Raw genomic sequence first — 23047 nt, forward strand, 5'->3', positions numbered from 1 at the left:
ACCTGTTTGCAGATCTTGTTCTTTCTTCCTTAGGCTAACATTGCAGGACTCACAAATTGCACTGTGTCCACTTTTTGAACTGAAATAAAGTATATTTAAAAATGTACTTACCTGAACGATTTCTCTCTGATGCCTAAACATATATAAAGATACTTGCTATTTCTATAAATTGACTAGCTTACCCGTCGCGCGTTGCTGCGATCTCATGAGAAAGGAAATTCAAGGAAACTCGTTATGATAACCTTCAATTTACATTGTGTCATTTTTATTGAAACTTATTCATTTTAATATGGAAACCATTTCAAAGTGTTTTTTTTATTCTATTTATTTATTCGAGTGCTTGTGGATACACGATGTTTTTTGTTTTTCCGTCTGATGCGTACACAAATAAATAAGAAGGTTTTCCCACGCGTGAGCTGGCCACATACAACTGTCCATGTGAGAAGCACGGATTCTCCAAATCTAGTCCTCACACTTGCAGCGATTGTCCTTGTGCTTTGTTGATGGTCATTGCAAAAGCGAGTCGCACTGGAAACTGTAAACGTTTGAATTCAAAAGGCATATCTGTTGGGATCATTGGAATACATGGCAACAGTACATCTTCCCCCTTGAATTTCCCATTCAAAATTGTAGCTTCGATGACGTTGTTCATCATCTTTTTCACCGAAAGTCTTGTACCGTTGCAAATTCGTGATGGATTGATGTTTCGGAGAAGAATGATCGGCACGCCAATTTTCAATGTTAAAATGTGCGGTGGCATACCTGGCAAATCCAGTGAATTCAAGAATTCCGTTGGGTAATTGACAACTTCGTCTTGATTCATCACAGTATCTATGGACTTATACGTTGTCGCTTCGCCTGGTATTCCGTAAATGGAAAAATTCAGTATTCAAAAGATTATGAGGGCCCTGGGGGACCGATATTTAAAAAATAATTATCCCAGAAACCTTCGCGGGAGTGTACTCAACAACTTCCCAAAGTTTCATGGCGATCGGATGAATGGTGTAGTAATGCATAAAGGACAAACAGACAGACAGACATACATTCGTTTTTATATATATAGATGTGCATCTCCTTGTACAGTCATGTGTATCATTTATTGATCATTGTGCGTATTGCAGATGTCTTGCATTCCTCTCGATTAAGCCTAAGGTTACTCGACCACACTACCCCTAATAGAGCACCTGTCAACTTATAAGGGACTCCCTGGACTCTTTACACAGGATATCAAATTGTTGATATATCACATAAAGAGCCAGCCTCCTACACATATATTGTTACTTAACAGAGGCAACAAAGATATGACTTGAAGAGGTCTACAGGCGTGCCCTTCCTAGCCTGGAGAGAAGCAAAATATACCTCATCATGGCAAATGTAAGAAAGACAGATTATGTTTTTGAACAGGACCTTCATTTCCGTTAAAGCAATGTCCTCTTACCTGTGCCTTGACAGTACTACTCCTTGATGCTTTCCAGATATCGGGATAAGCTGTTTTACATGCAGAGAAGGATTTAGAAGAGTCTTCATTAATCAGGAAACTATGCTTTGTGATCCAGAGCAGAGGTAACAAGAGTAATACAGGACGCCCAACTCCGAGATGTAAAGTTCTGTGAATAGAAATTGTGTTCCATTAGAAAATTCCTGTAGTCATGGAGGGAAAGGCTCCAGCAAGCCTCTGGCAAAGTGCACAGGAGCACACCAACCCCTCATAATAGGAAGCTGTCCAGCAAGTACCAAGGGCCTGTATTAGAGTTTGGCGTACGGGTATCTCTGTCACAAGCATGACAACAATCCTGTCTGCCTAATTACAAGTGCATTACATCCACAGATGCTTGTAATAAGGTGGATGAGATATCCGTAATGTTTGTTACTGAGTAACCCAACTGCCAAACTCTAAATTAGGCTTATTGTATCTCTGCTCAATAGGATGTAAGGAAAGTGACCTTTGAAATGGTGCCTGGATGTAAATAGATCTTTGCTGGAACGACACCAGCAAAGAAAGAGAAGGGAGCTAGAGAGCTGTTGAACTCCTGCTTGGGATGATAGGAAGAGGTAGGAATACATAACTAAGGAAGTCCGTTTGCATTCTTAAGTACCCTTGAGTGTAAACAGCACACAACCTCTTCCCTTAAATAAACAACGAGATACGAGATGCATAACTCTTTGATTTGTCTCTTTTTTCCTCCCATGTTACATGTATATTATGGGGAACCTGGATCTACACTTTCTCTCTTGTTCATTCCTCTCTATTATGCTAAGTTACTGATGGTCTTCCATCAGATTATTGACCTCCATTCGTCTTATCAATTCTCCATTTATTTACATGTTTTATATAGCTTAATAACCAAAGTGGTGTCGGCATGCTTTATAGGAAACCATACAGCTAACATAGGCCTCTTTGACAAAGGTGGTATAATAAGGACTAAGACAATGAATGAATTCTGGAACATATATTTATTCTGAATACTTTTTTTTATTTCTTTATTGTAATTTTCTAGGCATACTTTGCAAATGAAAACAGTTACATCACATGGACCACCCAATACAGTAAACAAGACATTCCCCGGTCCGGGGTTAATGAACCAATACAGGTGTCCACTGAAGCGTCTATCAAACCAGCAATCAGCGAAATCATCATCATCATGAATCACATTGTTATTTTGATAACTTGTAAACAAACACCCCCCCACATCAGGTCCACCCATCCCAAGGTCCAGTGAACAAACATTCAGGTTGGGGAGTCCTCCCGCCTCTCCCGCTGTCTGGGGGACTCTGTTACCTCCGGACTATCTCCTGTGGTCATCGTCTGTGTAGAACTAGGGGCAATTCCCTCTATCTCCTGGATCATTACCCCCCATGCCTGTAACACCTCCGGGAGTTTAGCATCCCTCCTAGTAGTACGCATGTGCCCTCCTCCGATTTATTCTGAATACTTACTCAAGGGCGTGAAGAGCATAAGTTTGGCCAAGGGAAAGGAGGGGTTGGCCTAGAACAATGGTGCATGAATGGGTGGTGGACCTCCAGGAGGAAAAAATAGAATCTGGAGAAGCCCAGAGGTCTAATAATCAAGAGCGAACTGCTGGAGAGGGGCGAGAGAAGAAGAGGAATGAAGAACACTGAGAATAGAGACATTGAACAACTGAGGAAGAATATATGACCGAAAGAAGCGTGAAGTGAGGGAAAGGGATAGGTGAGTTTTAGAAGGGAAGGTGTCCATTAGTTCTCTTGGGAAACATTTTGGCTATTTAGTTGAATTAGATAGGAGCGGAAGAATTGGAAACAATAGTAAATAATAAATAGGATATGTGCTGGAGGATCATGAGTGAAATGGAATGGGTGCCAATGTAATTCTCTTAGTACAGGAGTGAAATTTTCGAGTAATTTCTCCGGTCTCTGTCTTCTGATTCTGAGCTCATCAGAGCTGCAAACTATCTAAAGCTACCATTCAAATGTTGCCGTCTGGTGTACTAGATTTTCTAGAATCCATCGATCATTTCATACATCTATATTGGCCTCCGGGGAAGCCGTCCGAGGCAATGTCTGCAGCCGGCCATCTTTGCTCAGCCATCAGCAGTCGCGATTTTCCTCCCCCCCCCCCCCCCCCCCCCCCCCCCACGCAGCCTTTCTTCCTGCAATCATTGGTAATGAGCATATAACTGAAGTCCAGGTACTCTGTGACTTCATTGAGTGAACCTAGGGTCATTTTTCAGTCCCACGTCAAGCATTTTTACTGGTCGTGTGATGGTAGACTTTGCAGGGCTTATAGTTGAACATCTATCTGCACAATATACCAGAAATGTTATAAGCTGCAACTGTCTTTTGTGTATTAGCCTACGTTTTAATGAATGCATATGTCTTTGGATGACAGTTTCTATCGCATTTGATAGTACAGTAGCACAAATATAGGCCCATATCATAAATAGAGACCAATTTCCAAGTATTATTTGAGAACAGTGATACAAGCTATGTGGCGTGTGATACAGACATAAGGCATATTATGCATTTATAATAACGATGATTATCTGATTAGGAAAACAACTTTATGTAAATATATATGTTTGGGTAAGAGGCGACATTCATTAGATGCATTTTAATTAGTATTTCTTTCATTTTTCAACAGACAAAGACATTTTGATGGCCAACCCCCCTGATTTACTCGGTAATATGCTTTTCTTTTATTTTTAATGCAACTATTTTGGCCTTAATGTATTGATGAGCAATTAGTAGGAATTGCCATTAGCTAGAAATGGCTTTAGAGAAAGCTTTCCTTGGGGATCTTTTTCCTGAGTGACAGCTGTCTTTGGTGAGAAGTGGCCTGAGTGAGAGCTTCCCCTCCTGAGACAAACTGTGAGTTTAATTTATATTTACCCATTCCTTTCCCACTTTGTACTGGACCAGTTATGGTGATATTATAATTTGAAAAGTTAAGCTTTATCAATGATATGGACTTTTAGCGATAAGGACTCTCTGAGGATCGAATTGCATTTCCCAGACTGCTGATAACACTGTAGCTGAGCAGGGTCTAGGATCTTTAGGGCAAAGTAACTTGTGATGACCTGAGCGTGCTCAGGGAGGGGAGATCCAGGTTTTCTGGCAAAATATTGTGAGAAGGTGGATCCATCGGTGAGAAGGGTATTCAGAGGATAGAGGTGCATATCGAGAATGAGAGTTCTCAATAGGCACCTGGGCATTGAGAGATGCAGAATGGTAGGATGGGGTTGGCGTTTGTTGGGGGTGCTGCAAGTATGTGTGTCAGAGGGCAGCAATTTCTATGATGTTGACCACACCCAGCTGCATTGTTGTGAATGGTGGAGATTTTGTGGTCACCTGAATTTAGATTGAGATCTTGATAAAAAAAATCAGCAATTGTTCAAAGAGCCAAGCCTCTGTTACAAGGGGAGGTTGAGAGGTGGTAGACATTTGTGGTAGACGGTGTTTGTGGTTTGAATGAGGAGAGACATATGGTAGGTGGGATTTGGCATTGCAAATTCTTGGTAATGATTGAGTAGCATATTGTGGTTTCTCTAATTAGTATGTTAAAAAGCAGTAGAAGGGGAACCGAGTTTGAAAGTGTTCCTAGAATAACCCTTTATGCTAGTGTGCTTCATGTCTAGGTGAAGAGGAAGTGTACTGGGGAACCTAAGACATTAGAGCAAGTAACTGAGCATGTTCCTCCTCTGCCTTGAGACGGGCACACATTGTCTAATAGCGTAAATAGGATTGTGTTCCGTTTTTGGTCCCATTGGATGGAAGCAGATGGCTGAGTGTCGAGGTCTTCTCTCTGTGATAGGCCAGACAGCTCAGCCCCACAGAACGCTGTTTCACACTGAAAACGAAGGCCTCTTGCTGCTGAACTGTATAATGCAACGAATGTGGATGATTTCATGCAAAATCCATCTGTGTCCTCGAGTACTTTTGTAAAATGTCATTGGCATGAGGACTCAATCCCCCAGAAGGTCTCGTATACCAAAAAAAAATAGAGATCTTTCAGAACCCCCCCCACCCAAAAAGTCTCCCCAAAATGAAGCAACACCAGCCATACATTTCGACTACTCACCAACATATCAGCTGTACCTTGGAGATGTGGAATATGAGTTTCATTTAACGTAGCTCTTTACATCATTACTGTATGCATCTTTAATTTGTATTTAATCTAAGTACTCATTACCGATCTCTGTAAATACACAGTTGGCACAATAACAATAGATATCATGGGCATTGATGCCTTTGTTTGTTAAGGCCATGCCATGCATCGAAGTCATCACAATGTACAGTGCAACGCATTGAAATAGTATTGAGAGGAAAAACATTCCCCTCAAAAGTAAAGACTTTGAGAACGTTAGCATGCATTTAAGCACCTATCCAGTTCGTTGTCCCGAATTATACTAGGGTAGGAGTTTAAAAAGTAAATTAATGCACTCGTGCAATGGGTGGGACATGAGTTTTGCTGGGTTTAGGGATCTAAAACAAATCAATATTTTGTAGGAAGATATTTTTAAGGTTGAGACAATGTCTACATTTTAGCATAAATATTTTTCCACATTACCTTTTCAGATATAATACATTGTTATGTATAGCTCTCACGGAGAGTCATTAGTGTGAACGACTGTTTTACAAATCTAGCTATGATGTAGTGCTAGCGGGTAATAGAACTTGTTAACCACTGCTACCTGCTCATAAAGAAATTCCAGGCAGTTCTCGCTGTGCTTTCTCAGAGCCTGCCAGAGCAGCGCTGGAAATCAGTGAGCACAGGGTGGCACAAAAGGTGATGGCTGGCAGGAGGCCTTGTATGTTTTTTTAAATTCAGAACAGGGAGCGAAGTCATGTTATCTGTCGTTTTCCCATTACCTACCAATTGAATGCAGGGGTCGATGATTTTGGGGGCCGCACATATACAATTATGGATGGGTAAATAGTGAATTATGGGGTAACTTTTTACCTCATGGTTCTAAGTGACATCGTAGACAACTCGAGCTTTGCTATTGTTGTATATGTACTTCATGTCACTCAGAACCCCTTGTTAAGCAACATCCCCCTAATTCCCTATTATTCATCTACAATTCTATATGTTGTGTATGCCTTCCATTGGAAGCCTTTATTATGAGACAGTTTGGATCACAATCTGATTATTCACTGCAGTGACATCACCAAAGTGGTTAACCACGGTTGTGACGTCTCCAAGGGAAAGCGCTGTGTCCCCTTTGGTCTGCCTCCTTGTCTGTGTCTCCAGAGACCCAAGTGCCTTAGAGGAATGGCGGTCTCGTCAGCTTTATCCTACCTCCCTTGGGTCTCCACAGACCTGAGGGAGTCACGAGAAAGCATACCTTATTGTTCCCTCGCCAACCTCCTACTCTTCTGTCAATGCTGGTCTCTGAACACTAGCGCTGAGAGAAGAAAGCAACCTGTGCTGACAAGCGCTCTCACAGAGCCACTGTCAGCATGGTGGTGGATCTCTGCTCTCAGTGTGAGTGTGGGGAGCACAGCTTTTGGCTGGAAAGGTGTGGGATTGTGCACACAGTAGGTGGAAGGAGACTAGCTATTTATTCAGTTGGTTAGGGTGGTGGGGGTGGGTAGCAGGAGGTCATCTATTTTTTTATTTTGCTGGAGGGGAAGGGTATCTTGAGCGTGGTGGGCTGGGTGGCAGGAGGCCAGCTTTGTTTTATAACAACACTTTAGGAGATCAGCTTTTTAACCCCTTCGCTGCTAGGCCTTTTCCCCTCCTGTGCTAAGGCTTTTTTTGGGCGTTTTGGATTAGTGCGCGCTTAGGCCCTTGTAACTTTTTGACCACATAAGGTATCCACGCCAAATTTGCATCCTTTTCTTCCAACATCATGTGGATTCTAAAGGCGCCCAGGGTTTGTGGATTCCCTTGGAGGGGTCCCAGAAATTAACCAAAATATAGTGATTTTTTTGTTTTTTTCAGAAAAATGGGAAAAACGGGCTGCAAATGAAGGCCTCTGGGTTTTTCTCTGAACATGGTATCAAAAAAGGGTTTGCGGGGCTGAAATCTCCATTTTTTCAGCTTTTAGGGAATGACAGTCTTTTGTCAGAGAACCGAAATTTTTCACTCAGTTTTGGCATTTTTCTGGGACATAGCCTATTTTTGCTATTTTTAGAGCTTTCCACCTCCTTCCAGTTAATGGTAGAAATGAGTTTGAAGCAATAATGGATCCTGGAAAGCTTTACATTTTCGGAAAGTAGACAAAATTCTGAATTCATAAAGGGGTCATTTGGCTAAATCCATGAAGGTTTCGTTATAGAAACTAACAGTTAGATATTGGAATAATTGAAAATTTGTTGAAAAAAAACAGCCTTTTGTCTCAACGTTTTCACCTATAACTTTTTCTAATTTTGACAGCTCTTGGAAAGCAATATACCGTTACATCCGTTAGACCTTCCTGGTTGTGGGGATATATAGGACTTGTAGTTTCACCAAGAACCCGACGAACCCAGATCCAAAAACTGAGCAGCAACTTGCAATGGTATTTTTTCATTTACTGGGTATAGAGCACTTTGTCTTGGAAAATGTATACATGGAATAATCTGTATGAAAGACACCTATGTATTTCTGAATTGGGTACAAATTATAGAGTTCAGAAACAGTATATAATTGCACATTTTCAAAATTGGGAATACTCATACCAGCATGAGAATTATTGGTCATTTTTCAAAAAGAGTTTTTTTTTACACAATGTCTTTCAATGAAAGGGAGAAATGCATGAAAGCTCAATTGGTAATAACAGTTGATTTACAAATCTGAATTACCCCAAGTGTCCCGATAAAAACGGTACCTCACTTGTGTGGGTCGGCCTTGTGCCTGCGACAGGAAACGGCGCAAAATGCAACGTGGTCACACCTAAATTTTGCAGTTACAAATTGACCCTTTTTTGGCAAAGTGCCTACCTGTAGTTTTTGCACCCTAGCTCTGCCGGCACCTAGGGAAACCTAGCAAACCTATACATTTTTGAAAAGTAGACACCCAGGGGAATTCAGGATGGGGTGACTCGACTGCCTACCACCAGGTTTTGTTACCCAGAATCCCTAGCAAAGCTAAGATTTTGACAAAAAAAACCCACATTTTCCTCACATTTCTGTGGAGGAAAGTTCTGGAATCTGCGTGGATCAACAAATTTCCACCCACCCCAGGTCTCCCGATAAAAACGGTACCTCACCTGTGTGGGTCGGCCTTGTGCCTACGACAGGAAACGGCACAAAATGCAACGTGGTCGCACCTCAATTTCCCAGTGAAATCTTGCGCTCTTTGGACAAAGAGACTACCTTTTGTTTTTGAGCCCTAGCTCAGCCGGCACCTAGGGAAACCTAGCAAACCTATATATTTTTGAAAACTAGACACCCAGGGGAATTCAGGATGGGGTGACTCGACTGCCTATCACCAGGTTTTGTTTCCCAGACTCCCTTGCAAAGCTAAGAATTTGACAAAAAAAAAACATTTTCCTCACATTTCTGTGGTGGAAAGTTCTGGAATCTGCGTGGATCAACAAATTTCTACCCACCCATCGTTCCCCCAGGTCCCCCGATAGAAACGGTACCTCACTTGCGTGGGTAGGCATAGTGGCTGCGACACGAAACAACGCAAAATGCAACATGGTCGCACCTCAATTTCCCAGTGAAATTTAGCACGTTTTGGACAAAAAGACTACCTTTTGTTTTTGCGCCGTAGCTCTGCCAGCACCTAGGGAAACCTAGCAAACCTATACATTTTTGAAAACTAGACACCCAGGGGAATTCAGGATGGGGTGACTCGTCTGCCTACCCCCAGGTTTTGTTACCCAGAATCCCTTGCAAACCTAAAAATTTGACAAACAAACCACATTTTCCTCACATTTCTGTGGTGGAAAGTTCTGGAATCTGCGTGGATCAACAAATTTCTACCCACCCAGCGTGCCCCCAGGTCTCCCGAAAAAAATGGCACCTCACTTGCGTGGGTAGTCATAGTGGCTGCGACATGAAACAGCGCAAAACGCTGCATGGTCGCACCTCAATTTCCCAGTGAAATTTAGCACGTTTTGGACAAAAAGACTACCTTTTGTTTTTGTGCCGTAGCTCTGCCAGCACCTAGGGAAACCTGGCAAACCTATACATTTTTGAAAACTAGACACCCAGGGGAATTCAGGACGGGGTGACTCGTCTGCCTACCCCAGGTTTTGTTACCCAGAATCCCTTGCAAACCTAAACATTTGACAAAAAAAAACACATTTTCCTCACATTTCTGTGGTGGAAAGTTCTGGAATCTGCGTGGATCAACAAATTTCCACCCACCCAGCGTGCCCCCAGGTCTCCCGAAAAAAATGGTACCTCACTTGCGTGGGTAGGCATAGTGGCTGCGACATGAAACAGCGCAAAACGCAGCATGGACGCACCTCAATTTCCCAGTGAAATTTAGCAAGTTTTGGACAAAAAGACTACCTTTTGTTTTTGTGCCGTAGCTCTGCCAGCACCTAGGGAAACCTGGCAAACCTATACATTTTTTAAAACTAGACACCCAGGGGAATTCAGGACGGGGTGACTCGTCTGCCTACCCTCAGGTTTTGTTACCCAGAATCCCTTGCAAACCTAAACATTTGACAAAAAAACCACATTTTCCTCACATTTCTGTGGTGGAAAGTTCTGGAATCTGCGTGGATCAACAAATTTCCACCCACCCAGCGTGCCCCCAGGTCTCCCGAAAAAAATGGTACCTCACTTGCGTGGGTAGTCATAGTGGCTGCGACATGAAACAGCGCAAAACGCTGCATGGTCGCACCTCAATTTCCCAGTGAAATTTAGCACGTTTTGGACAAAAAGACTACCTTTTGTTTTTGCGCCGTAGCTCTGCCAGAACCTAGGGAAACCTAGCAAACCTATACATTTTTGAAAACTAGACACCCAGGGGAATTCAGGACGGGGTGACTCGTCTGCCTACCCCCAGGTTTTGTTACCCAGAATCCCTTGCAAACCAAAAAATTTGACAAAAAAAACACATTTTCCTCACATTTCTGTGGTGGAAAGTTCTGGAATCTGCGTGGATCAACAAATTTCCACCCACCCAGCGTGCCCCCAGGTCTCCCGAAAAAAATGGTACCTCACTTGCGTGGGTAGTCATAGTGGCTGCGACATGAAACAGCGCAAAACGCTGCATGGTCGCACCTCAATTTCCCAGTGAAATTTAGCACGTTTTGGACAAAAAGACTACCTTTTGTTTTTGTGCCGTAGCTCTGCCAGCACCTAGGGAAACCTGGCAAACCTATACATTTTTGAAAACTAGACACCCAGGGGGATTCAGGACGGGGTGACTCGTCTGCCTACCCCCAGGTTTTGTTACCCGGAATCCCTTGCAAACCTAAACATTTGACAAAAAAAAAACATTTTCCTCACATTTCTGTGGTGGAAAGTTCTGGAATCTGCGTGGATCAACAAATTTCCACCCACCCAGCGTGCCCCCAGGTCTCCCGAAAAAAATGGTACCTCACTTGCGTGGGTAGGCATAGTGGCTGCGACATGAAACAGCGCAAAACGCAGCATGGACGCACCTCAATTTCCCAGTAAAATTTAGCACGTTTTGGACAAAAAGACTACCTTTTGTTTTTGTGCCGTAGCTCTGCCAGCACCTAGGGAAACCTGGCAAACCTATACATTTTTGAAAACTAGACACCCAGGGGAATTCAGGACGGGGTGACTCGTCTGCCTACCCCCAGGTTTTGTTGCCCAGAATCCCTTGCAAACCTAAACATTTGACAAAAAAAACACATTTTCCTCACATTTCTGTGGTGGAAAGTTCTGGAATCTGCGTGGATCAACAAATTTCCACCCACCCAGCGTGCCCCCAGGTCTCCCGAAAAAAATGGTACCTCACTTGCGTGGGTAGTCATAGTGGCTGCGACATGAAACAGCGCAAAACGCTGCATGGTCGCACCTCAATTTCCCAGTGAAATTTAGCACGTTTTGGACAAAAAGACTACCTTTTGTTTTTGCGCCGTAGCTCTGCCAGCACCTAGGGAAACCTAGCAAACCTATACATTTTTTAAATATAGACACCCAGGGGAATTCAGGACGGGGTGACTCGTCTGCCTACCCCCAGGTTTTGTTACCCAGAATCCCTTGCAAACATAAAAATTTGACGAAAAAAAACACATTTTCCTCACATTTCTGTGGTGGAAAGTTCTGGAATCTGCGTGGATCAACAAATTTCCACCCACCCAGCGTGCCCCCAGGTCTCCCGAAAAAAATGGTACCTCACTTGCGTGGGTAGGCATAGTGGCTGCGACATGAAACAGCGCAAAATGCAGCATGGTCGCACCTCAATTTCCCATTGAAATTTAGCACGTTTTGGACAAAAAGACTACCTTTTGTTTTTGCGCCGTAGCTCTGCCAGCACCTAGGGAAACCTAGCAAACCTATACATTTTTGAAAACTAGACACCCAGGGGAATTCAGGATGGAGTGACTCGTCTGCCTACCCCCAAATTTTGTTACCCAGAATCCCTTGCAAACATAACAATTTGACCAAAAAAACACATTTTCCTCACATTTCTGTGGTGGAAAGTTCTGGAATCTGCATGGATCAACAAATTTCCACCCACCCAGCGTGCCCCCAGGTCTCCCGAAAAAAATGGTACCTCACTTGCGTGGGTAGGCATAGTGGCTGCGACATGAAACAGCGCAAAACGCAGCATGGTCGCACCTCAATTTCCCAGTGAAATTTAGCACGTTTTGGACAAAAAGACTACCTTTTGTTTTTGCGCCGTAGCTCTGCCAGCACCTAGGGAAACCTAGCAAACCTATACATTTTTGAAAACTAGACACCCAGGGAAATTCAGGATGGGGTGACTCGTCTGCCTACCCCCAGGTTTTGTTACCCAGAATCCCTTGCAAACATACAAATTTGACAAAAAAAACACATTTTCCTCACATTTCTGTGGTGGAAAGTTCTGGAATCTGCGTGGATCAACAAATTTCCACCCACCCAGCGTGCCCCCAGGTCTCCCGAAAAAAATGGTACCTCACTTGCGTGGGTAGGCATAGTGGCTGCGACATGAAACAGCGCAAAACGCAGCATGGTCGCACCTCAATTTCCCAGTGAAATTTAGCACGTTTTGGACAAAAAGACTACCTTTTGTTTTTGCGCCGTAGCTCTGCCAGCACCTAGGGAAACCTAGCAAACCTATACATTTTTGAAAACTAGACACCCAGGGAAATTCAGGATGGGGTGACTCGTCTGCCTACCCCCAGGTTTTGTTACCCAGAATCCCTTGCAAACATACAAATTTGAAAAAAAAAACACATTTTCCTCACATTTCTGTGGTGGAAAGTTCTGGAATCTGCGTGGATCAACAAATTTCCACCCACCCAGCGTGCCCCCAGGTCTCCCGAAAAAAATGGTACCTCACTTGCATGGGTAGGCATAGTGGCTGCGACCTGAAACAGCGCAAAACACAGCATGGTCGCACCTCAATTTCCCATTGAAATTTAGCACGTTTTGGACAAAAAGACTACCTTTTGTTTTTGCGCCGTAGCTCTGCCAGCACCTAGGGAAACATAGCAAACCTATACATTTTTGAAAACTAGACACCCAGGGGAATTCAGGATGGGGTGACTCGTCTGCCTACCCCCAGGTTTTGTTACCCAGAATCCCTTGCAAACATAAACATTTGACAAAAAAAACCCATTTTCCTCACATTTCTGTGGTGGAAAGTTCTGGAATCTGCATGGATCAACACATTTCCACCCACCCAGCGTGCCCCCAGGTCTCCCGAAAAAAATGGTACCTCACTTGCGTGGGTAGGCATAGTGGCTGCGACATGAAACAGCGCAAAACGCAGCATGGTCGCACCTCAATTTCCGAGTGAAATTTAGCACGTTTTGGACAAAAAGACTACCTTTTGTTTTTGCGCCGTAGCTCTGCCAGCACCTAGGGAAACCTAGCAAACCTATACATTTTTGAAAACTAGACACCCAGGGCAATTCAGGATGGGGTGACTCGTCTGCCTACCCCCAGGTTTTGTTACCCAGAATCCCTTGCAAACATAAACATTTGACAAAAAAAACACATTTTCCTCACATTTCTGTGGTGGAAAGTTCTGGAATCTGCGTGGATCAACCAATTTCCACCCACCCAGCGTGCCCCCAGGTCTCCCAAAAAAAATGGTACCTCACTTGCGTGGGTAGGCATAGTGGCTGCGACATGAAACAGCGCAAAACGCAGCATGGTCGCACCTCAATTTCCCAGTGAAATTTAGCACGTTTTGGACAAAAAGACTACCTTTTGTTTTTGCGCCGTAGCTCTGCCAGCACCTAGGGAAACCTAGCAAACCTATACATTTTTGAAAACTAGACACCCAGGGGAATTTAGGATGGGGTGACTCCTCTGCCTACCTCCAGGTTTTGTTACCCAGAATCCCTTGCAAACATAAACATTTGACAAAAAAAACACATTTTCCTCACATTTCTGTGGTGGAAAGTTCTGGAATCTGTGTGGATCAACACATTTCCACCCACCCAGTGTGCCCCCAGGTCTCCCGAAAAAAATGGTACCTCACTTGCGTGGGTAGGCATAGTGGCTGCGACATGAAACAGCGCAAAACGCAGCATGGTCGCACCTCAATTTCCCAGTGAAATTTAGCACGTTTTGGACAAAAAGACTACCTTTTCTTTTTGCGCCGTAGCTCTGCCAGCACCTAGGGAAACCTAGCAAACCTATACATTTCTGAAAACTAGACACCTAGGGGAATTCAGGATGGGGTGACTCGTCTGCCTACCCCCAGGTTTTGTTACCCAGAATCCCTTGCAAACATAAAAATTTGACAAAAAAACACATTTTCCTCACATTTCTGTGGTGGAAAGTTCTGGAATCTGCGTGGATCAACAAATTTCCACCCACCCAGCGTGCCCCCAGGTCTCCCGAAAAAAATGGTACCTCACTTGCGTGGGTAGGCATAGTGGCTGCGACATGAAACAGCGCAAAACGCAGCATGGTCGCACCTCAATTTCCCAGTGAAATTTAGCACGTTTTGGACAAAAAGACTACCTTTTCTTTTTGCGCCGTAGCTCTGCCAGCACCTAGGGAAACCTAGCAAACCTATACATTTTTTTAAACTAGACACCCAGGGGAATTCAGGATGGGGTGACTCATCTGCCTACCCCCAGGTTTTGTTACCCAGAATCCCTTGCAAACATAAACATTTGACAAAAAAAACACATTTTCCTCACATTTCTGTGGTGGAAAGTTCTGGAATCTGCGTGGATCCACAAAATTCCACCCACTCAGCGTGCCCCCAGGTCTCCTGAAAAAAATGGTACCTCACTTGCGCGGATAGACATAGTGGCTGCAACAGGAAACGGTTCAAATCGTACGGTGGTGAATTTACATTACCTTATTGCAAAACTACCTTGATTTTGGGGGGGGGCATCTGAGTTTGTGGCCCGGGGCTCGGTGGTATTCTTTGCAAAGTAGCAAACCCAAACAGTTCTGAAAACTAGACACCCGGGGGAGTCCAGGGAGGTATGGCATGCGTGGGTTCCCCAATGTTTTCTTACCCAGAACTCCTTGCAAACCTTAAAATTAGGTAAAAATAGCACTTTTCCAAACTTTTTGGCGTGGGATCGCCGTGCCGGCAAAAAAGTCCTACCACCCTGCGTTCCCCTTGTTCTCCCGAGTAAAAGGATACCTCACTTGTGTGGGTGCCCCAAAGCAGAACACGCCAAAAATGAATTTTGAAAAAAGTAGTTTTTAGTCATATTTAAGTTTTACAAATGAAGCCCCCCAGCCTGAGTCACATGCCTTTGGCCCACCCACACAAGTGAGGTATCATTTTACTCGGGAGAACAAGGGAAACGCTGGCTGGTAGGACATTTGTGCCGGCAGCGAGATCCCACCCAAAAAAGTACGGAAAAGTGGGTTTGTCGACCAAAATTTAAGGTTTGCAGGGGTTTCTGGGTAGGAAAACATTGGGGGACCCACACATTCCGTACCTCCCTGGACTCCCCCGGGTGTCTAGTTCTCAGAACTGTTTGGGTTTGGTAGTTTCCAAAGATGCCCTCCAAGCCCCGGGCCAAAAGCTCAGGTGACCCCCTCAAAAAATAAGATTATTTGGCTAAAGGTAATTTTTTGGTCTCCACAGTATGAATTGGGCCTTTTCCTAAAGCAGCCACTATGCCTACCCACACAAGTGAGGTACCATTTTTATCGGGAGACCTTGGGGAACGCTGGGTGGGAGGTAATTTGTGTGAGCCCAGTGATGCCACGCTTTCCCACACTAAAACGTGTGAAAAAACTGATTTTGTCCAAGCAAAAAATGAGGTTTGCAAGGGATTCTGGGTAAAGGAACGTTGGAGGATCCACGCAAGCCATACCTCCTTGGAAGCCCCCGGGTGTCTACTTTTCAGAAATGTGTGGGTTTGGTAGGTTTCCCTAGATGGCTGTCTCGCACGGGGCCAAAAACCCAGGTAACCCCTCTTGCAAAAGCTGGTGGACTTGACATTTTCACCATTGTTAAATTCACCACTTTTTGCAAGAGGGGTTACCTGGGTTTCTGGCCCCGTGCGAGACAGCCATCTATGGAAACCTACCAAACCCACACATTTCTGAAAAGTAGACACCCGGGGGCTTCCAAGGAGGTATGGCTTGCGTGGATCCTCCAACGTTCCTTTACCCAGAATCCCTTGCAAACCTCAATTTTAGCAGAAAAAAAATCAATTTTTTCACACGTTGTAGTCTGGGAAAGCGTGGCATCACTGGGCTCACATAAATTACCTCCCACCCAGCGTTCCCCCAGGTCTCCCGATAAAAACGGTACCTCACTTGCGTGGGTAGCCATAGTGGCTGCAACAGGAAAAGGTCCAAATCGTACGGTGGTGAATTTAAAATGCCCTGAAGCAATATAACGTTGATTTTGGGGGGGGGGGGCATTTGAGTTTTTGGCCCGGGGCTGGGTGGTATTCTTTGGAAAGTAGCAAACCCAAACAGTTCTGAAAACTAGACACCCGGGAGAGTCCAGGGAGGTATGGCATGCGTGGGTCCCCCAATGTTTTCCTACCCAGAACTCCTTGCAAACCTTAAAATAGGTAAAAATAGCACTTTTCCAAACATTTTGGCGTGGGATCGCCGTGCCGGCAAAAAAGTCCTACCACCCTGCGTTCCCCTTGTTCTCCCGAGTAAAAGGATACCACACCTTAACAGAGTTACTCAAAAGTCAAACATTCAAGCACGGCTATCTATTCCTCAAAGACACACACATACAGGTTGGATTTGGCACGAGGGCGAGTGATGGTTCAGTACATAAAATTTTATTAACAAGATATTTCAAAAAAATGAAATGCTCTGTCAATAAATAAATGCATAAAAACCGAACCAGTGACTCGCAACTTGTGAGCTGTAAAGCTACGACAAGGCACCAACCGTTTTACAGGCCATTCACGCACCTTTCATACCTGATACAAACCAGACCATTGACACCATCCGATTGGAAAAGCAACACATAACAACAATCACAATAAGGGACAAGGTACACCCTACTGCAGAAAGAGAAAAAAACAATTATTACTGCACACCCATCTAATCCGCAAGCACACACACATACTGGTTGGATTTGGCACGAGGGTGAGTGATGATTCAGTACATACAATTGGATACGCAAGTAATTTCATCAAAAATGAAATACACTGCATATAATTGAAAGTATGATAAACTGAACCACTGACTCACAGCTCGTGAGCTGTAAAGCCACGTCAAGGCACCAACCTCTTTACAGGCCATTCATACACCTTTCGTACGCGTGACACATACAAAACATTCACACCGCCAGCTGCGGACCCATCACATTTCAACACTCACACCAGCAAACAGCGCCATTCAAGGGCCCATCACTTTCACACACCCACATTTCTGACACTGCAACTACACAAAATGATGGACTGTGTGGAGTGTCACTCAACTAGCAGTGTGTGTAGTGACCAACAGAAAGTAACTACTCACACACCGCCTTCCGAGCGCCAGTCCACCCACAACACCATCCAAGCACCAGACCATGCACACCGCCAGCCAAACACCACTCAGCGCACACCGACAGCCAAGTACCACTCCACACACACCACCATCCAAGCATAACTCCACGCACACCACCAGCCAAGCGCCACTCCACAAACACAACACCAGCCAAGCACCACTCCACACACCACCAGCCAAGCACCACTCCACACACACCGCCAGCCAAGCACCACTCCACACACACCGCCAGCCAAGCACCACTCCGTGCACAGACAGCCAAGTACCACTCCATGCACACCACCAGCCAAGCGCCCCTCCACACACACCACCAGCCAAGCGCCACTCCACAAACACAACCCCAGCCAAGCAACACTCCGTGCACAGACAGCCAAGTACCACTCCACGCACACCACCAGCCAAGCGCCACTCCACACACACGACCAGCCAAGCGCCACTCAACACACACCACCAGCCAAGCACAACTCCACACACACTGCCAGCAAAGCACCACTCCACGAACACCACCAGCCAAAGACAAATCCAAACACAACACCAGGCAAGCGCAAGAGCACGCACACCGCCAACCAAACACCAGACCACGCACACCGCCAGTCAAGCACCACTCCGCAGACACCGCCAGACAAGCACCAGTCCACAGACACCGGCAGCCAAGCGCCAAACCATGCACACAGTCAGACAATGGACACTACACGCAAACCAACATCATACTTTAGTTTTTTTTTTTTAATAAAAGAGAAACAAAAACAAATTGCAAATTGATACAAATCTACTAACTCGACAACTAAATCTAAAAAGACTACACAAATACAAACTTTGAAACTGAACAATAAGTTTTACAGAATAAAGACCAACCAGTTCACTTTACCACTCATTGATACTCCCAAAAATTCTTTTGCGTGTGGTACAATCTAAAACAAGCAGGTACACACAGCCCGGGGTTTGAAGGGCAGTCGGGGCAGTACATGTGAACCTCCTTCCGCAAACCTCTTCACCAACAGACTCTACATCTCCAACTGGGAAAGTCTTTTGAGGTTGTAGGAAGAATTGTATCAGGAAAGTGGCGATCTTTCAATCTGGCAACATCCTCCACCACTCCAACTCTAGGAACACTTGCCTGTTCCACTAAAACAAGGCTGCCTATTACAGACTCCTGAAACTTTACAAAAGACAGGGGACAAGATTTCTGGAACACAATAAAAGCATTAAAGGTTGCCAAGTGGAAAAGATGGATAGCCAACTTCTTGTACCAAATGTAAGCCTTACGAAGAGCAGCATACGGTTCCAACCTCTGATCAACTCTGTCAACTCTGTCAACACCACCCATGTACTTATTGTAGTCCAGTATGCACACAGGTTTGCGCACTTCTGCAACCTGACCCCAAACAGTCCGCGGTTCAGTGCTTTCATCATGTATTGTAGTCAACATGCAGACATCTCTCCTGTCTGTAAACTTCACAGCTAGAAGCTCCTCACAACGCAATGCACTGCACTGTCCCCGAGCAAGCTTTCGACAAACAAGTTCTTTTGGGAAACCTTTACGGTTTGAGCGGATTGTGCCACAAGCAACAGTGTCCACTTTGGCCAATTCCCTGAACAACCGCACACCAGTGTAGAAGTTATCGACATACAAATGATTGCCTTTGTTAAACAATCCACGACCAAGTTCCCACACAATTTTCTCAGTCACTCCAAAAGCCGACGGACAACCAGGGGGGTTAATCCTGGATTCCTTACCAGTGTACACCCTGAAATTAGACATATCCAGTCTCACTGTCACACAGCATATACAGTTTGATTCCATAGCGTGCCCTCTTACTAGGAATGTATTGCCGAAATACCAAGCGGCCCTTGAACAACAGCAAAGACTCATCCACTGCAATTTCTTTCCCAGGATAAAAGATCTCAGAAAATCGATCAACCAAATGATCAATGACAGGCCGAATCTTGAAAAGACGGTCACAATCAGGGTGATCTCCTGGCAAAGCAAGACTATTGTCAACAAAATGCATCATCCGCAGCAGAAGCAAATACCTATCACGACTCATGACTGCCGGAAATATAGCTGTTGCCATCAAGGGACTAGTAGACCAATATGAAGCCATTGATGGTTTCCTAAGCAAGCCCATCAAAAAAGTTAAACCCAAAAGCTTTTTCATCTCCTCCAAATTTGTGGGAGTCCACCGGGTAGCTCTAGCATGAGGCTTAAGGTTGGCACTGTTCACCCTCAAAATAATTTCAGTATACAAATTAGTCTGCTCTACAATCTCTGCCAAAAACACATCATCCATAAACAACTTGAAAAAATCATATAGGCAAAAAGTTTTCAGTGTTCACCCTACACCCTGGAACACCAGTAAATTCAGGCAATGCCGGCTGCACCATGCCTGGTGCAACCCAGAGGTCAGAACTTTCATCGTCAAGTCTTGCAGCCGCAGGCCGCCGCCCAGCTGCCTCTTATCTCACTACACCAACTGGAAGTCTAGCAGCACCAGGCTGCAGCCCAGATGTCTCTTGCCGCACTATTGGCACATCAATGTCCTCCGCAACCACAGGCACAACAATGTCCTCCCAAACCGTAACCACAGCAATGTCCTCCCCAACCACAGGCACATCATCCACACCAAAAGTAGCTTCATCAGCACTCAAAGTGTCTTCATCATCAGATGAAGCCATGTGTAGAGAAAACTCACGACCTGAATCTTCACCTCCCACCTCTGGCTCAGAATCAGAGTCAGACTCTGGACCATGGTCAGAGGAAGAATCAAAAAGCATTCCAACAACTTGCTGAGCAGTAATCCGGCGGCTAGCCATTATCCTTACAAATAAAGGAGTCTGCACAAACAACTCAACAACCCCAACACTGCGCAAAGTAAGATAAAAAATGTAAGACTTTTTCACAAAAAACTATATTTAGTAAAAATATACAATTCACTTACAAGACACAACTACACTCACCAGCACCTACTCTGCAAAGACACAGCAAATAGGCAACGATATCCCACTAGAAAGAAGAAAAAAAAACTTACATCTACAGAAGGACACATCAAAAACAAATGCAAAACATGTTTTACAATCACAACAAACAGAAACAAAACATACTCGTATTACTACACACTTTGCAAAATAAACAATTACATTACAATTGAACAAAAAAAAGGTCTCTTACCAAACACATGCAACTACAGAAACAGCAGAACAACAGAACCACCAGTAACAGAACCGCACACTGCAACAATCTAAAGAGAAAAAAAATAATACACATTAGAAGAAACACAAACAACACACATTACAACAGGCTATGTCACAGGGTATGTCACAAATGGGGTGTCTGTCCCCAAGGGGGGAAGATTATAAATCATTATAAACGTGGGCCCCCTGGAAGAAACCCTACGGAGGGCAGAGAGGCCAAATAAAGACACAGCAGAACATACAGAAAACAAATGGGCCCAAGGAAGCAGCCCTTGGCCAAGGGGTCGCTCCCTATACAAAAACAAAAACCTGGAGTATAGTGGGCTTTTCTATCCCCCCCTGGGACCAGAAACTGTAAAAAAAAACAGCCACTCCGCCCCCAGGGGGGGGGCAGAATGGTCTACAATATTTATAATGCCCCCTGGAAGCGACCCTTGCCCAAGGGGTCGCTTCCTTTATAAATATACTAAAATCCCTGGTGTCTAGTGGGCTTTTCTACCCCCCCTGGGTCCAGATGTGGCCCAAAAAACGGCTGATCTGCCCCCAGGGGGGGCAGACAAGTCTAAAAAAAATTATGGGCCACTAGGAAGCGACCCTTCCCCAAGGGGTCGCTTCCTTTACAATTATAAATAAATCCCTGGTGTCTAGTGGGCTTTTCTGCCCCCCCTGGGTCCAGATCACGCGCTAACATGGGCGATCTGCCCCCAGGGGGGGCAGAAAAGTCTGGATTGCAAAATGATGGCCCTAGGAAGCGACCCTTGCCCAAGGGGTCGCTTCCTTTTATGAAAATAAACATCCCTGGTGTCTAGTGGGCTTTTCTGCCCCCCCTGGGTCGAGATCGCTCGCTAAAACGAGCGATGTCGACCCAGGGGGGGCAGAAAAGTCTGAATTACAAAAAATTAGCCCCTGGAAGCGACCCTTGCCCAATGGGTCGCTTCCTTTTCAGACAAAAACAATCGCTGGTGTCTAGTGGGCTTTTCTGCCCCCCCTGGGTCGAGATCGCTCGCTAAAACGAGCGATGTCGACCCAGGGGGGGGCTGAAAAGTCTGAATTACAAAAAATTAGCCCCTGGAAGCGACCCTTGCCCAAGGGGTCGCTTCCTTTTCAGACAAAAACAATCCCTGGTGTCTAGTGGGGGCATTACTGGTGCAGGATCGCGACGCTGTGCGCGATCCTGAACCAGGAATGCCCTGCATTGGGACATCAGGGGAGAGGAAACAGTGTTTCCTCCCCCCGATGCCTCAAGGCACCGAGAAATGGCCCCCCCGCCCCACCGGAGACCAAAAACCTACCTTGTAGCTGGACGCGCTGGAAAGAAATGGCTTCCAGCGCGTCCAGCACTTCCTGATGATGTCGGCGTGCGCGACAGCGCGCTGACGTCACCAGGAAGTGCGGGGGAGCAGCGCGAAGTTCTCCGCTGCCACCCCCCAAAAAACTAACACGATCGGAGCCCCAGGGGGGGAGCGACAGCGCTCCCCCCGAGGGCTGTACTGATGACGGAGCGGTTCCGTCATCAGCACAGCCCAACCGATGCTGATGACGGAACCGCTCCGTCATCAGCATCGAAGGGGTTAAACATTTTACAAGTTCCCCCGTTACTCATCTGCCCCTGCATATCTGTTTGAAACTGGGGCAGATGATTTGGGGAGCCATATACCACATACAATTATAAATCAGTAAAATGATGTCATCATCAGAGATGTTTTTCACCTTGGGATTGAAAGTGACATCATAGACAACTCAAGCGTGTCTCTCATTGCCTTTTAGATGTCAATCAGAAGCCCTTCGTTTCTTAAGGAAAACATCTCCATAATTCATAGTTACCCATTTATAATTGTATATGTTTTTTTAGATGGTTTGCGCATGACACTTGTCCTTGATAAACCAAAGGCATAGTGGGATTTGTGCCTATTGCATGAAAACAGAAATTAATGATGCATAAATTAATTACTTATCTTAAATCAATGAGAACTACTCTGTCAAGATGTGATATGAGACTGAAAACTGTGTGTTATTAATGATGAAAAGAAAGAAAAATCTTCTTTCTTTTTATGAAGCGGTCACCCACCAACCTAGTTGGTGGCATGCTTCATCATCGGGTCCACCTAGTGACACAGAATGTGTCACTAGCGTGCTACAACGCCTGTGTTACAGCGGAGCCGGTATATTTACTGAGTGTGCAGTGATGGTGACGTGAAAGTGAAGTTTAAAAACTGTCCAGTGGTCCCATTGCCCAAAGGGATTATCATTAATATATGGGCCTCCGGCAGTAGTAAAGCAAGGCAATGGATGTAGGTGGAGTAGTATTAGGGGACTCCTGCATCCAGTGGGTGGTCTACATGTTTCAGCCAATCCT

General features: G+C 45.0%; 1 protein-coding gene across 1 annotated transcript in view; it reads left to right on the forward strand.

The window, feature by feature from the left end:
- The window catches only part of LOC144820014 (protein NLRC3-like), a 548927-nt gene that overhangs the window by 59487 nt on the left and 466393 nt on the right, over window positions 1-23047 (forward strand). Inside the window, exon 3 of the mRNA XM_078677678.1 lies at window positions 4121-4159. Within this exon, the coding sequence (XP_078533804.1) occupies window positions 4121-4159 (39 nt within the window). The remainder of the gene's footprint in view (window positions 1-4120; window positions 4160-23047) is intronic.

Source organism: Lissotriton helveticus, chromosome 1_1 (assembly GCF_964261635.1).
Source record: "Lissotriton helveticus chromosome 1_1, aLisHel1.1, whole genome shotgun sequence".
NCBI classification, from domain to species: Eukaryota; Metazoa; Chordata; class Amphibia; order Caudata; family Salamandridae; genus Lissotriton; species Lissotriton helveticus.